We start from the raw sequence: 17,730 nt of genomic DNA, 5'->3' as shown, positions 1-17,730 counted from the left end.
ATCATTTGGTAAAGACTTTAATCTTCTCCAGGCTCTCGTTTTTCAAGTTTTAGTGGGCTAACACTATGGTCATTTTGCTCAGTTCTAGAAATAGGCTGCAATCAGACACTGAGGAAACAATCATTTTGTCTTTCGATTGGAAACAATAAAAATAGTTGCTGCTTATTACTTTCTACACTTCATTACTATTTTATTTTTATATCCTCATTGAATCTGGTATGAATCATAAGTATATGAGGCCTGTGTCATTTCTGTCATTGAAAGTCAAAAGACCCACGATTTAGCCTTATGGAGGTGAATTCCTTTCTTGGTACTCTATTCCTACATTCTAGGAATCATTACCAGAAGAACGATGGTGTCTGTTACGCTTATATTTATGGGTGCATTAGTTTTAAGGAGTGATAACCGGGAATATTATGTCTACAAACACAATTCACTTACCTTTACTTTTCATATGTGTATTTTTATGAAGAGCAACACATGCATTGATTTATTTTTCCTTTCTCTCCATAAGCCATGCAACTTTAAGTAAAGACATGCTTAAAATAAATATAGATTCTTAAATACAACTAAGTTTTCTTTTCTTCACTTAACTGTTATAGATGTGTTATCTAAATGTGTATTTTCTTTATACTCAGAAGAAGGAATTTCACTTCTCTGTGCACCTCCTAATCGTTTCACAACTTCTGATCCTATATATTCTGAACTACTCCAGTCTATTCTTCAGAGGAAAAAATATTAACTTAGTCTTTTTAGCTTATCTTTGGGCCTAAAATGATTTTCATTCCTCTTTTCAAAACTGTCCTGGATCTACTACTCAAAAAAGTTCCACGTGGCCTTGTGCTCTGTCTCAGCGTCCAATGGAAGGCACCTGCACCATTGAAAAGGATCCCTAAAGGGATGCATTGTTTAGAATTGCTCAGCTCCTCTAGAACAATGGCTTTTATTCTAGAATTTTTTTTTATCAAAGTCATAACAAGCCTCAATCCCTCTGCAAATTTGATAATTTGATTCACATGTTTAATTCAAAGCAATGAATTAACTAATTTAGAGTTATTAAACCAGCAGCCTGCCGACTTGAGGAAGAAACAAAACAAAATTTAAAAAGCCGACTATACAAATTTCCAACTTCTCAGGACGGTAAGAAAGACACAGACGTTGACTCAAATACAGCTGCCAAATCACATATAAGTTTCAGCAGCTCTCCGAGGATGGCTTCCATTTCCTTTTCATGCCTCTTCCTTGTGAGGATGTAACAACTTTTAGACAGAGGGCTTGCTCTACTTCAGCTCCGTTTGGCCAGAACGCCCTCGTTAGTCAGCATCATTGACTAGATATGTGCACCATCAATATGGGAGGTCTGTCAGATCCCTGGTACTGAAAAGGAAGGGTCCTGTAATGCTTACTCAAATGAATTTCATTTTTAAACATCAGAGGAATGGTTTCTTTCAGACGGTGCTTTGTTTATAATTGTCCAGACCTCTTTTCTTTTTGGGCAGGAGATGTATTGTGTGCAAAAGTAACTAAAATGGGCCACAGACAAGGACACAAGGACACGGCTACTAGTTAAATCATTTTTAGGTCTCTTTCCTTCTTTTTCTAGAGTAAGTAGTGTTTATGATGTGTTTTGAAAAAGGAAAGAGATAGTTTGGCAAACGTGGAGTGGAAGTTTGTTGAGTGTCATGAAGAATAGTCTTAAGTTTGACAGGCAGCCAATATTGTGAATTTGTTTACATAATAATAAGGGCTTGGGAATTCATTAAGATTTTCACACTGAAAAAATTCACGAATTCTCTTGTATTGGTACTAACATGGGGAGAAAATTGCTGCTTCAGTGACTTTCACTCTTATTTATCATTTATTTTTACATTTTTCCTTTTTTAACAAAAAGTGCAACTTATGTACAGTAAAGTTCATAAGCCTTACATATACAGCTTGATAAATGTGACGGGTTTTTATTGTGGCTTTCTTTGCTCAAATACTTTACATAGTGCATATCTGGTAAAGCCTGCAATTGTGTTGCAATTTCCTAAATGAGAAAAACTGCCCATTGCTTCCAGAATACTTTCACCACATCTTTTTTAGATATAATTAAAAACTCAATGGAGGTGAGTCAATGGCTAAGTCTCATTCTGTGTTTCTGAACCTACAGGTTGTCAGTCCCCATGCACTAGAGTAGATGCTTACCATCAGTCTATGGGATTCTCCTGAGAACAAACTATAGTACAAAATCTTGAAAACAGAGTTTTAAAACTATATATATAGACACACAAATATGTCACACACAAGCGAATGTTGAGAGGAAGGAGAAAAAGAAAAGAGAGAAGATCCATATATTTAGGAAGCCTTCTATATTTACTTCACTCCAATTTGACCAGACTTGTTCCATGGACTCTTATCCTTGGCACTTGTCATTATATTGGTCCAGAGTTGTTTTGGGTACCTGGGAATTTCCTCAGCAACATGGGTCTCCCCTAGAGTATAAGCTCCTTGTGGACAAGAATGTGCTCTATTTTATGTGGTCATCCATTCCTCCTTTGCTTCCATCCTCCTCAGCCCTTGAAGGCATATAAAGATTGTAAGGATGTCTTAGAATGAAGAAAGTAACAGAAAAACCTCTGATTTCCTAGCAATATCTCTACTGCTCCCTGTGGCCACCAAGCCCACCCATACAACTGCTCTTTGAGTGAGATTCAGGAGCTCATGCAAAAGCTCTCGATATGTACAGTAGCTCATAATGTGTTGCTTAGCTCAAAGGAAAACCTGATTTTTTTAAAGTGTACATTTACTTCATTTCTGCCTGATGTTGTCAAAATATCACTAATGTCAGCTATCAGAGTTGCAAGGTGTCGTGAGCCCCAGGACAGAACTCTTATTTTTAAGTAAAATTGAAAGTCACTCCTATGAGTCATCTATACTAATAATAGAGGAATATGCAAATTGTCCAGGATGCTGTCACAGTAACGACTGGACAGCAGGCTGCGTGGGGTGACTAGGTCGGCATGGTGGGGCAGTTGGGGGCGACCAGGCCAGCACGGGGGGCAGTGAGGGGTGACGAGGCTGGCAGGGGGGCGCTGTTAGGGGTGATCAGGCTGGCAGGGGAGGAAGTTAGGGGTGATCAAGCAGGCAGGCAGGTGAGCAGTTATGAGCCAGCGGTACCGGATTGTGAGAGGGATCAGGCCTAAACCGGCAGTCGGACATCCCCTGCAGGGTCCCGAATTGGAGAGGGTGCAGCCTGGGCTGAGGGACCCCCAACCCCACCTACATGCATGAATTTCATGCACTTGGCCTCTAGTCATAATATAAGCAAACTGTTATTTAGTACAGGGGTCCTCAAACTACGGCTCGCGGGGCACATGCAAATACAAATATTGTATTTGTTCCCGTTTTGTTTTTTTACTTCAAAATAAGATATGTGCAGTGTGCATAGGAATTTGTTCATAGTTTTTTTTTAAACTATAGTCCGGCCCTCCAACGGTCTGAGGGACAGTGAACTGACCCCCTGTTTAAAAAGTTTGAGGAACCCTGCTCTATTGCATCAATATCAAAACTGTGTGATGAAACCTTCCTTCAGAGAAGGGGACTTGGCTCCCCAAGATTTCCTTAAAATGTTTCTTCCCAACTCTCTTTTCTTTCTTTTTCTCTCCAACATCATTGATGGCAGGAGTGACTGATCACTGATGTAAGAATAATCTCAAAGCTTAATAAATACCAGCACCAAAGCTGTTTATAAATTAGTGGAATTAATTGAATCTTTACGAGATCTAAAACAGAATATAGACTATATACGTCAGTAGTTATCTCTTTCATTATATAAAATTGAAAATAAACTTCATTTGCTGCCTAATTGGCAATAATGCCATGCAAAATTACCACATCTCACTCTCTGGGCAGAGGAGAGATGATGGGTGAGACTCCTAGACTATCACACCTAGTTCCTCAGTAGGTATAGTCTCACTTCCAATGGCAGTCTGCTCTTTTACTTTATCACCTCTTTTTCATGGTTTCTCTAGAAGTTTTATTTTGTATTGAAAGCTAGATATCTAGGCATAATATTGTTGAAGTAAACTTTTAATTATCTCAGGACAGAGTGTACTTTTTAGCCCTTAAATACACAGTTTAAAAAGCTATTATTGCCCTTATTTATTCTATCAGTTAGAATTTCAGGCACCACTGGTGAGGCTGATAATTTTTATCCCTAGTGTCTGCTCAACAAGTAGGCTGCTTCTTAGAGATCAATGTCTGAAAGGGATAGGCAGAGAACACCCAGAACACCCTGCCATTTTTGGTAATGTATTCGAGTAGCAGCAGAAATCAGAATACTATACAAAGTATATACACACCAAAATTATATCTTAAAAACAAAAGTTAAATAAACATATATAATCATAAATTCAACCTCATTGGAATTCCTCCTAATTTCTTGTTCTGAAATTTTGTTATACAATTACATATCTTCTCTCTCCAGATTCCAATTGTTATCAATCATGAATTCCTTTTGTCCCGATTTTTCTTATTCTTCAAAAAACTTTAAAAACAGTGAATCAGGTTTTGTGTCATGGTCTGGTGTAGTGGAAGAATCGTGGCCCTAAGAATCAGGTACTACCAGGTGCTTGCCAGCTTTTTGATTATTGTCATCTCTAAAACTGAAAAAGATACTTCTTTTCAGGGTTGTTGTGAGAATTCAATATATTAAAGTGCAAAAAATTCTATCACTTAAGTTATTCATGTATTGATAAATTTTTATTAGCATATTACATTGTGGGTACATCTATGAAGTGATCATCATGTATCCGGCATCCTGCATGACTTGGGCAGAGTGTGGAGAAATTTTATATTTTTTAATTTAATTTCCACTGTGTATCTAAATACATATCCAATTTTTTAAAATCATTTTAATTAGGATTCTCTCTGTAACTTCATAAAAATGTTACTGTGAATGTTTAGAATGTTTATGTGATTGATTTGAATATTTTTGTTAGAGGTTACATATCAACTCACAAGGTGACATATTTTTATGATGATTGCTTTTAGGAAAATGTTTATATTAAATGTCATATATTTTAATGTGCAGAACACTACTTACTAACCCTGTATCTTATTGTGAATATTTGCTGCTCAAAGTCACAATTTTAGCCTAGACACAAAGATCCTGTGTTGCCTAAACCAAAGATCCAACTTAAAGTTGGGGCAGAGAGCTTAGTCATGGCAAGTCAGAGGGGTGAATACTTGGAGCACACATTTGCTGCTGGGTAAGACTGTCCCTCAGACAAGCAATAAATATTTATAGCAGGATCTGAAGTTAGGCACAGGGGGTTTGAATCTCAGATAACTAAATTGCTTTATTTTTAATTTAATGCTTGTAAAAAAAAAGAATATAATAATAATACAAATTACCTCAGGAGTTTCTGTGAAGAGTAATCATGTTCTGTATATATTCATTATTATCAATATTATTGTCATTTACAATTCAAAATTATTGATAATTTAATGTCATTGATAATGATAATTTAGTATTGCCTCTATCACTACACCCCACACTGAATCTATTTCATAAGCACACACACACAATTTTTTCTTAACTGTTAAAAAAGGTAATAAACCTACATACATTTAACAACTATGAATATTAAGAACATTTATTTAATGCTTAACATTTACAGATTATGGTTCAGAGACATTATCTCAGTTTGATCCTTACCTCTAGAAGAAAAATCATTATTATTATCCCTGTTTGAGAAAGAAATAAAATTAAAGTCCATGGAAGTTAAGTGACATGATCAGACTCACACAGCTAGTCATTAAGAAGATATTAGCACCCACAACTTTGCAAGAATAAATATAAGAATTCAAGTAGTGAAAGCTAAAGGCAGGGGATTTTTTTTCTCATATGTTTCTATAGTACTTTTGGGACTTAGTCATAAACTAACATCATAAAATTCCAAACCGATTATTATATACTTGCCATAGTAAGATGTTGAGTCTTCTGAAGGTCATCTTCATTGTTTAGTCTGTTGTGACTATGTTATTTCATAAATGATGTACCTATTATTGTTTTAATAAGGCCCTATGATGCCACACCAGAAGTAAAACTTTTATAGAAATGTAAATAGCAGAGGTGGCAAGAGGTTGACAAAAGGAAACTTTTTTTTCTAGAACAGTCTTCACATAGCTTGTGTATCACATGCGGGGAAAGGAATGCCATCCTTCTAACACTGTGTTTGCTTCTAAGTGAAATGTTTTCCATTTTTACAGATAGCGCTAACAGAAACAAGTAAATATTACAACCAAAAATTTAGAGGCTCTGATAACAACTAAGTATGTTAACATTTACTATGTTCTACCAGAGTAATAATTCCACATGCCTCAAAAGGAACCTGCCTCTCTAATAATCAGAAAAATACAAATTAAACCCAAAAGCTATACTTTACCTTTCTCAGGTTGGCAACATTAGGAAGATGCATAACAATTGTTTAAAGGTTATTGAGAAACAGGATTGACCTAATCAGGGTAGGATCTGCAGCCACCCTCCAGGAGAACATATAGGGGTCCTCAGAAGAAAGCTTATACCCTGACCTGATCAAGTGCTCTCACTCCTGGGCACGACCAATAGGAAAATTCATATGCAAGTCCATGACATGTTGTGAAAATGTTCATTTCAACACCATGTCAAGCAATTTGAGGCAATCTTCATGCCATTTACTAGAGAAATGTATAAGGAAAGAATGTAATGATTTGCTCACTATGGAATTAGAAGCAATACATTTGAAATAGCTAGAACAAAATAGAAACATAGTATTGAGAGTAATTTGAAAAATAAAACATTCAAAAAAATTGATACAATCGTATCAATATAACTATAATAATAAAAGCATAATATGCTAATTACACTGGACATCCTCCCGGACGAAGCTGGGTCCCGGGTGCCAGAGGGAAGCTGGTGCCGGCAGCAGGGGGAAGGAAGGCCTACTCTTGCATGAATTTCATGCATCGGGCCTCTAGTATTTTAATAAATAACTTCCTTTGCAATATGTGGAATATTAGAAATGCTAATATCTGATACTGACTGCAAGTGTAAAACAGAAGTCAAGGAAATAATACTTCTTGGGTGAAGTGTATTGGTTAATAAAGTGTTATTATATTATCTTTATTATCATTATTAGTCTTATAAAAAAGTTGTAGAGCTACCAGGTGTAAAGGAGTTATTGACTATAAAAGTCACAACTCAATATTATAAGTTTTATGCTTTCTTCCATAATTTTGTCCATATCGGGAACTTCTTGATGCTTTGTAAAATTTTCTATAAATTTTGGTTTATTTAGTTCAGTTCATGAACATTATGCTCAGTTTACTTGATTGATGATAGAGGTAGATAGATAGATAGATAGATAGATAGATAAATAGATAGATAGATGACAGACATATTCTTATCTAGATATGATCACATTGAAAACATTATCAGACTTTAAATACATTGCCAGCCTGAAAGTATCTTTTGAATCATCCTTTTAATCGGGGCAGGTAGGTACAATAAACAGGTAGAAAAAAAGAAGGATTTGGGTAAATGTGGTTCAAAAAGAAGAAATCTGATATATTTTAAAGCAATGTTTATATTATATTTGTTAATTTTATTCTATTTCCTTACAGGTTTAGATGTTTATTTGGCTACTTGGCTACTGATTAGAGAACACAAAATGAATAACTCAACAAACTCCTCTAACAATGGCCTGGCTCTGACCAGTCCTTATAAGACATTTGAAGTGGTGTTTATTGTCCTTGTGGCTGGATCCCTCAGCTTGGTGACCATTATTGGGAACATACTGGTCATGGTCTCCATTAAAGTCAACCGCCACCTCCAGACCGTCAACAATTACTTTTTGTTCAGCTTGGCCTGTGCTGACCTCATCATCGGTGTTTTCTCCATGAACTTGTATACCCTCTACACTGTGATTGGCTACTGGCCTTTGGGACCTGTGGTGTGTGACCTTTGGCTAGCCCTGGACTATGTGGTCAGCAATGCCTCCGTGATGAATCTGCTCATTATCAGCTTTGACAGGTACTTCTGTGTCACAAAACCGCTCACCTACCCTGTCAAGCGGACCACGAAAATGGCAGGTATGATGATTGCAGCTGCCTGGGTCCTGTCCTTCATCCTCTGGGCTCCAGCGATTCTCTTCTGGCAGTTCATTGTGGGGGTGAGAACTGTGAAGGATGGGGAATGCTACATCCAGTTTTTTTCCAACGCTGCTGTCACCTTCGGTACTGCCATTGCAGCCTTCTACTTGCCAGTGATCATCATGACCGTGTTATACTGGCACATATCCCGAGCCAGTAAGAGCAGGATAAAGAAGGACAAGAAGGAGCCTGCGGCCAACCAAGACCCAGTGTCTCCAAGTCTGATCCAAGGACGGATAGTGAAGCCAAACAACAACAACATGCCTGGCAGTGATGACGGCCTGGAACACAACAAAATGCAGAATGGCAAAGCCCCCAGAGATGCTGTGACTGAAAACTGTGTCCAGGCGGAGGAGAAAGAAAGCTCCAATGATTCCACCTCCGTCAGTGCTGTCGCCTCTAACATGAGAGATGATGAAATCACCCAGGATGAAAACACAGTTTCTACTTCCCTGGGCTATTCCAAAGATGAGAACTCTAAGCAAACATGTATCAAAATTGTCACCAAGACCCAAAAGGGTGACTCGTGCGCCCCGATTAATACCACCGTGGAGCTGGTTGGTTCTTCAGGTCAGAATGGAGATGAAAAACAAAACACGGTCGCTCGAAAGATCGTGAAGATGACTAAGCAGCCTGCAAAGAAGAAGCCTCCTCCTTCCCGGGAAAAGAAAGTGACCAGGACAATCTTGGCTATTCTGTTGGCTTTCATCATCACTTGGGCCCCCTACAACGTCATGGTGCTTATCAACACCTTCTGTGCACCCTGCATCCCCAACACAGTGTGGACAATTGGTTACTGGCTTTGCTACATCAACAGCACTATCAACCCTGCCTGCTATGCCCTTTGCAATGCCACCTTCAAGAAGACCTTTAAACACCTTCTCATGTGTCATTACAAGAACATAGGCGCAACGAGGTAAAACATCTTTGGGACAAAGGAAGGTGGTCATGGGGAACTTGGGAAGAAGAAGAGGGGTAGTTTTAAAATCTCTGCCATTGCACTTTATAGTCTTATTATGGATGTGCAGTTAAGGAGCTCAAAAGTGACACTATTTTGTGCCTCTGCTCCAGTTTGAGAAACTCTCACCTCATAAGCCCTGCCAATGTAGGAGCAATGAGACCATGAAAGCCACACATTGAACATGTGGATTTAAGAATGCTCTACACTTTCTGTCTCTTGAAGAAGGGCTTCTGAATCTGCAATTTTATCAGTTTCTGCACAAGAAGAATAATAACCTTGCTTCTTTTTTGTTGTTGTTCCCATGTATTTATATAAGTCAATGAAAGGCTACAGTTACAAGCTAACATGGAGACTTAAACATAAAGAAATAGACATTATGCCATAGAGAAGTAAAGAAATAAAACCAAAAAGAGTGTAGAAACAACCTCAGAGTGCTAAGCATATATTACTCTTCTTTTCTTATGGTTTTACCTGGAGGGTTGCAATATTATAAATGCTTATTTTTTACCTTTGCTTTTCCTCACATCAAAAGAAAACAAACAAAAAGCCCAATGAGACCACATCATTCTTTTTCTCGTCCTGGCATTTGTTTTTGTACTGTTCTACACTGTGTGAGGGCAAATTATAGAGGACTTGCACTAAACCAGAGACAGCCATGAAAAAGGGGCATTTCACCCCTGATCACTGTGTCCTTTGCATTTTTTGGTGGTATAACAGCCTATAAGGATATGGTTCAGTTATGATTCTTTATAGGAAATGGTTTCACCAATCTGCTTTTCTCCCAAACTAGCCTCTTATTTTAATAGAATAGTCTCCCTAATACATAAACATGTTTGAGAAGTCAAAGTTATTTTGTTTAAAATTGAGGTTTCATCAAATTAAATAGTTGTCATTAAAGTTGGAGAAAGTTTACTGAGGCCAGGCAAATTTTCAGATAAGAAAATGGGCGGTTGAAAGAACATTCTGTTTCAACCTGAATCTGCCTGACCCGCATGTGAAATGCTAACCTGTAAAACATGAACTTCTGGCCTTTGTCAGCAGGAAGAACATGCTGCCTTTTTCATGTTGAATTCTGAATAGAATTAATATACTCCCGTGGCACCAGTGACCTCTGGGTCAATCCCAAGAAATTAAGACCTTCCCCTCAATGCTTTCTGAAAGCCAATATTCAGCTCATGAGGCTGTTTATAAGCACCCTATGATCCAATGGAGAGAAAAAATAAGCAATTAAAAAACATTTACTGAAACCATATATTCCTCATTCCTCAACTGTCAATTCTCCCTAAAAAATTTTAACTTCAAAATTCCATCAATAGAAGTATAGTAATCCTTGTGACAGACATGTAGTAGATAACTTAAACAGAGGCCAGGTGAGCTCAGCAGAATCTGAAAGAAGAATGTAGTGGCTGTACCTGGGTCATTCTCACATGTCTCTAATACTAGACCATCAGAACATCATGTCAGGAACTAATACCCAAACAGTGGCTTTAAAGAATCTTCTCCATGTAGATACTTTTTATTTGGTACCCCAAATAAATATATGATTACATTATTCATGATTTAACTAGTTATTTTCATTCCTCCTTTGTTTTACTATATTCACTGTAGTCTTCCAATTAGATTTTCTAAAGATGACACAATCAATAGAAATAAAAGTTATAAAACTTTTTTCAAATTTCATATTCTGCCTTTTAGGTTTATGGTCTTCATCTTGACCAGTTATATATCTATGTGAGCTGCATGATGACTTAATCAGTATTAGACATTAGCAATTTAGTTATTTTGTGTGACTTGCCTCATTGATGGCATCTCAACAATTTTGAGAGTTAACCAAAAGCACAACACAAACAACAACAAAAAGAACAGCCAGGAAGAAGCAAATTGCCAACAATGTTTTAATTTAACTTTATAAAAATAACTTCCTAGTTGAATAACTTCAGTCATCCCCCTTAGCCCCCCTAAAAAAAAATCTTCCATGTATAAACACACAGCATCAGTTCAGATTCCTTCACACTACAATGATGTCAATGTAAACATTTACATTTTAAATTAATATTTATTTGTGTTTTATTTCGTCAAATCCAGGAATAAATTGTGTGGAAGGAGCATCAAGCCAATAGAGTGTTTGGTTCCCTGTAAACAAAACAATTGACTGGCTGAATGTTTCACTTACTAACTTGCACTATTATGATGTAGATTCAGCTTTAGTGGAATGAACTCTTTGGATCCAAGGATTGAGGATTCCAGATTCTGGTCTCTTGTATGCAACAATCCTACTCACTTTAAGTCAAATTGCCTGTTACTCGCCATTGTCATCGCACCCTTCCCTTTGTTCCTTTTATTTTTGGTCTTCGCCACCTGTTATTGAAAGAGAGAGCATCAAGGATTAAAGAAAAGAACTGAAGATAGACTGAAACATCTTGGAAGTTTTGTCGACCGGAATAAAAAAAATGGAAAGAATACTGAAAATGGTAGATGCTTAGACAGATATAGAGACTGTATTCAAAGGTTTGCATTAACTACTGCTGGATTTGTCTATTTCAGTGGCTTTCAACTGGGGATCAAGCCAACTTTGCCCCCCTCACAGGGGACATTTAATAATGTAAGGAGTCATTTTTTGTTGTCACAACTTGGGGAAGGGCTATTGGCATCTAGTGGATAGAGGCCAGGGATGCCACTAAACAGCTTACACAGGATAGCCCCATCCACCTGCCCCGACTAAAAATTATGTGGCTCAAAATGTCAATAGTGCAGAAGTTGAGAAACCCTGGTCTGTTTCAAGGGATTCTAGAGCTTGCTTTGTATAAGTGGGAAAATAATCCTGTATCACTATTAGAATATCAATGCAAATTGCTCACCTGTTTGAAAAAGGTAATGCTCACCAATCGTGATTCAGACACACTATCATCCACTGAGTCTGGTGTATTTGTAGTTTATACATTGGGAACACAGGCCGCATGTACATATCCAGAATCATCAGACCAGGCACATAACACATTGTTTCCAACATCTTAGTGCCTGATTAGGTTGCCACAGAATCCAGTCAATTGAGGTTTCAGTAGTTGGCCATTAAAATGGTTGCATTGATGTAGTCAGTTTCTATTGGAGCTAACATTTGTCCTTTCAAAAACATTAAGAGCCTCTTTCAGAAGCAGTATGATTCATCTCCTTTGTTTTCACTGGAAAGGTGAATATCTGTCAAGAATTTCTTCTCGTAGCAATAATGTAAATATCACAGAGTGGTCTTATAAGAAGAGGAGATTAAATATGTGAAAAGGCCAGGTCATTTCTTGGGGGAAAAAAAGAGAAATGATTGCCCTTTTATCAGTTCATCACTGATTTAATGGCAGATCCTGTGTTAAGATAAAATCTACTAAGTCATTTTACATTTGTCCAAACCCATAGAATGTACAACACCAAGAAGGAACCCTAATGTTAACTATGGACGTTGGATGAAAAAAATTATGTGCCAATGTAGATTCAGCCATTATAACAAATGTACCACTCTGATGCAGATGTTGACAGTGGGGGAGGCTGTGCTTGTGTGGGGACCAGAGGGTATATAAATACTCTCTGTACCTTTCGCTCAATTTTGCTGTGAACCTAAAACTCTAAAAATAAAAGTACAATCTAAAATAATAATAATAATAAGTCACATGAGATTAGCTTTTCAGTGTGGATGTGGAAGCTGGAGAGCCCACATACTCCTACTCTTTGTCCATTCACTGCTTTTTTTTTATCCTGAAGATCTGATATTGGGGGAAATGGGAGTTCAAACTGATGACAATATACCTGTAGAGATGCAATCTACTTTTATTTTCTCCTACTTAGTTGATACTTGCCTTTTCCCCAGTTTGATAATATCCCTTTCAACAACCACAGCACTGGTGTTGCAAATAGATTAGGGAAGCACCCCAAGCCAGATGACTTGTGCAAAGTGTATTTTCAGCATGTATATACAATACCATGCCTCTCCAATATGCTTCTCTTAAGAGGGTGCACGCTGCAGCATGAACTGTGTGCTTATTTAATGTATCTTCCTGGGATATGCTGTATGCTTAATATACATATTCTATAAATAAAGCAATGAAATGTATAATAGAAATACATATTTCTGTATGCAAATAAATATATTATCCACAAAATCTTAGTATGCAATATGGTATATGTTGCTTCAGAGTCACAAGATAAGCTTTTATATGCCCACTTTTCAAAGAAAGTAGTACTTGCTTTTGAAGGAAGAGGTGTAAGAACAGCCAAAATCCTACCCATATTAAGACTAAAATGTTTTATACTCTTTGAAAGCATGGCATTGATTTTAAATATCTCTTGAAAGAACATATTAATAAACCTTTGCTGGTGTCACCCCGTGTTTCAACAATGCTTTTTGCTCCTCTCTGTCTGGCCTCTGACTAGAACCTTCCTGGCTGTTACAGTCCCAACAGCTGTGTTGATCTCATGTTTGATTGCCTGATGAGATTGCAACCAATTCATTGACATACAGCTTTGCTCAACTCCAAAGTAACTGATTTTTGTCAAATAAAAACTAATCATCCCAGGAAGAAAGGATGACCTTCAGAATGTTTTGCATTCTGAAAACCAAGGTAAAAGTGGTGCAAGCACTGTATTTTATAAACCGCTCTTTCCAATACAACATCCCATACAATAACTCTTAGTGTAATGTTATGGTGCAAGTTTCTCCAAGAAATTGAAAAAGAGAAGGTTTGTCTCTGCGTTCTACATTTTCTGCACAGCACTTGTTTTCCTATCTTCCTACCCACATTCCCCAGAACATTTCCCTTGGCCCGTTAATAGCATGAGTTCTTAGCAAATATTGTTATGATTTTGGGTGTGCAATCCTAAGAGATGCTTGCATTTTAATAGAAAAATCATAACCATTGAATATTTGAAAGACTTATGTTAATCTTTAGATACAACACATGCAGTGGGAGAAATATTTTTTTCATGAACTCCAGTTTTGTTCCAAATTTTGTAACATAGTCCAATGCCTATTCGTGTCCTAAATTTCTCCTTTCAAGCCACAATCGACTCTTGTGAATTGCTGTCCTTTCTCTAAACCAAAATCATTTCTGGAAAAAAAAATGAAGGAAAAAACTGAGTTTTCTATCAATTCTCATTAGTTTCTTATTGTTCCAGTGAAATGTTCTCATTTCATTTTTTAGAACTTGAATTGAATCCTGTTCTGATGAAATGTTAAATGCTACTTCTAACTAGATGGTTGCAAATACTGAGACAGGAAAAAGAAAAAAAAAATTGCCCATCATAAACTTCTACTTTATAACATATATCAACCTTTCTCAACTAAAAAAGTGAAGAAGCAGAATGTGGAAAGTTGTGACTGTAGATATTTTTTAAGTAGGTGACATTGTAGAAAATTAGTTCTTTGGCTTCCTAAACACACCCTCATACTATAAGTCATGGAAAACTGCAAAGAAAAAATGGCACCTATCTTCTGTATTTGAACAGTACACCCAGCTGTTCATCTGAATCTTTAAACTATATCTTTACTGGATATATGAATATCTTTGGAGGTTTTGTCAAATGAAAAATGAGTATCCTATTATTAATTTTTTGAGGACCATCCATATTATTTTCCATAGTGGCTACACCAATTTGCGTTCCCACCAACAGTGCACGAGGGTTTCCTTTTCCACATCCTCACCAACACTTGTGGATTTATTGATGATAGCCATTTTGAGAGGTGTGAGGTGACATTGTGGTTTTGATTTGCATTTTTCTGGTGACTTATGATGTTGAGCAGCTTTTCATATGTCTATTGGCCATCGGTGTGTCCTCTTTGGCGAAGTGTCCATTGAAGTCCTCTGCCCATTTTTTAATCGAATTGTTTGCCTTTTTGCTGTTAAGTTGTATAAGTTCCTTATATTTTGGGTATTAACCCCTTAGAATGTATCATTGGTGAATATCTTCTCCCATTCAATTCCACTGCTATGTATGACCTTCCTATTACTTTGAGCACTTGGAGCTCTGTTGGAATCGTGGGTCAGCTAAGTGGTATTGAAAAAAATTCTACTGCTTGACAGTGATTGTTTGGAGTCCTGGTATGAAAACATGCCTAGATCGGAGAAATCCATCATACACATAGAAAACACATCTAAAAATACATGCCTTAATTATGAGTATCCCCAAACACTATACAACTGTATAATATTGTTCTTTTAATATCAATACCACTATCTAGAAAGCTCAGGAGAAGATATAAGTGATGGTTTCTCAGTACATTCCTTTGAAATCCCTCTCAGACATTCTTTTTAGGTTGATAGCTTTTTTTTTTTTAACCTATGGATGATATATAAATGCAGGAGTGATATTTACTCTGAATAGGCAATAGATGATCAAATAGTCAAAATGTATGGGATCGTGAATTAATAAACAAGAAGTCAGGCATGCTTATTCCATTTTTCGGAACAAGTAAGATTACAAACCAGATTATTTTTGTTTTTCTTGGGATTTTCACTATTTCACCTTACTAATAAAAATGTACATTGGGTCATTTAAAGGCTAGATATTAAATGGCTAAATAAAACCATTTTATTTTTTCTCAACTCTGTTAGGTAACTTGGCCTATATAAAAACATAATCTGAACAACTTTGTATTTAAGCAGAAAAATAACTAAAAAGAATAAAATTAAAAGTGAAACAGAAGCAATTAACCCTTGTTATGACATCCTGGTGATGGAAAATAATAAACAACTTATGTATAAGCTCTCTCAAAGGAATAACAATAAATATTTAATAGAACTTATTTTTTTCCAAGTTCTTTGTATTTTATTTTTGGGATGTTTATTTCATCTCTTTAGTATTTTTGCCAAAGTCCTTACTAATGTTGTTTTAAAAGTAATTTTTATAAATGTTTTGAAAGGCAAACATAGAAATTGCTATTTCGCCAGAGCTTGTTGTTTCCATTTTAGTTGACGCTGTTACTCCAGAAAGAAAAAAAAATAACTAATTTAAATATCAAAACAAAATACCACCACAAAAATATGGACAAAGGACAGAAATACAGCTTTAAATGAAAAAATAATTCTGTGTAATGATGGTTTTCTTACGTAATCATGTCTGAACATGGCATCGATTTCCTCTGTGGTCACACAGCTGTGAACTGTGTGATGGACTCAGGCCCTCAGTCACCCTGAGAAGAGCTCTGAACGTATCCACATGCTGTTTTAGTGGGCACGATCACCAAAAAGTACAAGAGTCATTTAAGGACTAGATACTAAAGGGGATCTTGTCATGATTAACTATCAGGCCCATATCAGGAAGTTAAAGCCTGCCAAGCCCTTTGTTGAACACGGAGTTTGTGAGAAACTCATTATCACAAGCTTGGGAGAATTGAAGAAAAATAAAATTATTGGAAGTTTGGAAATAATGAAAAAGAAAGCCAAAGTGTATGCTCATTGTATACCTATCTATTAGGAAACAAATACAATAGTATTCTTTGGACATGTATAGGTTAAATATTTTATGTAACTGACAAATTGGAATTAGATTATATTAGCTATAATTCCTACAAACCTGTCACGATAAAGGAATCTGGTCTTTTTCTTGTTTCCATTCTTTTGCTTCTTATTTAAGAGTGAGAAAGAACTTTCATTAAAGAGAAACATATACATAGTGTAGAGTGCTAGTCTTTTTTAAATTCTTTATTAAAAGACAATTACTTAAATGTATTTGAATTTCAAAACATATAATGAGGTTATTTAATAAAGAAAATGTACACACTATTGAAGCCTATATTCTTAAACAAAACATTTTATATTCTATAAATTGTGTACTTTTTGATAGCATCTTTAAAGATAATTCAATTTATATATAAACTTGATTAGATATATTATTCCTATTAATTCAATATATTTATACAAGTCTGCATAATTTATCCCCATTTTATTTAGAAAAGGAATTTAATGGAAAGTGATTCACAAATATAAGGAGTGAGGTATGCACCAATGGAAAATAGTCCACATACCAAAGGAGTGCTGGCTTAAGTGTTGATGATACATGTGTGCAAAGACATTCCAACTTCCAAATTCAGCAGGGAGGAAATGGTGCCAAATCCCAGAAATAGTTGGAAGATGATAGCAATTACATGCCATGACCTTGGATGTCTTTCTGCCAAGCTGTATTCCTAATTGAAGTATTATACCAGTCAGAGAGTTCAACAATAAAATGCTTTTTTATGTGATTTATCGTGGTTAGAACACATTTGTAAACATCTTGGAAGTTAGACTCTAGGCCAGCTGTGGGCAAACTACGGCCCGCGGGCCGGATCCGGCCTGTTTGAAATGAATAAAACTAAAAAAAAAAGACCGTACCCTTTTATGTAATGATGTTTACTTTGAATTTATATTAGTTCACACAAACACTCCATCCATGCTTTTGTTCCGGCCCTCCAGTCCAGTTTAAGAACCCATTGTGGCCCTCGAGTCAAAAGGTTTGCCCACCCCTGCCTAGGCACTCCTGAGTCCTCTTTAAGATATAATATCACCTAGTATAAGTTTCTCATATGATAAAGAACTAATTTCAATGCAAACTAGCGGGAGCTCTGGCTCTAGCCT

General features: G+C 36.4%; 1 protein-coding gene across 4 annotated transcripts in view; it reads left to right on the top strand.

Annotated features, from left to right (window-relative positions):
• CHRM2 (cholinergic receptor, muscarinic 2) overlaps positions 1-12,434 on the top strand; it is a 138,447-nt gene extending 126,013 nt beyond the window's left edge. For all 4 annotated transcript variants that reach the window (XM_005882499.2, XM_005882498.2, XM_005882495.2 and 1 more), the window contains exons 2-3: positions 7,648-9,091; positions 11,222-12,434. In XM_005882499.2, coding sequence (XP_005882561.1) covers positions 7,695-9,091; positions 11,222-11,288 — 1,464 coding nt within the window. In that variant the 5' untranslated portion in view covers positions 7,648-7,694 and the 3' untranslated portion in view covers positions 11,289-12,434. The remainder of the gene's footprint in view (positions 1-7,647; positions 9,092-11,221) is intronic.
• Positions 12,435-17,730: the final 5,296 nt, after the last annotated feature.

Source organism: Myotis brandtii, unplaced genomic scaffold (genome assembly GCF_000412655.1).
Source record: "Myotis brandtii unplaced genomic scaffold, ASM41265v1 scaffold724, whole genome shotgun sequence".
In the NCBI taxonomy this organism is placed as follows: domain Eukaryota; kingdom Metazoa; phylum Chordata; class Mammalia; order Chiroptera; family Vespertilionidae; genus Myotis; species Myotis brandtii.
Note: the sequence above shows the minus strand (reverse complement) of the source record. Positions and strands in the feature narration are given on the sequence as shown.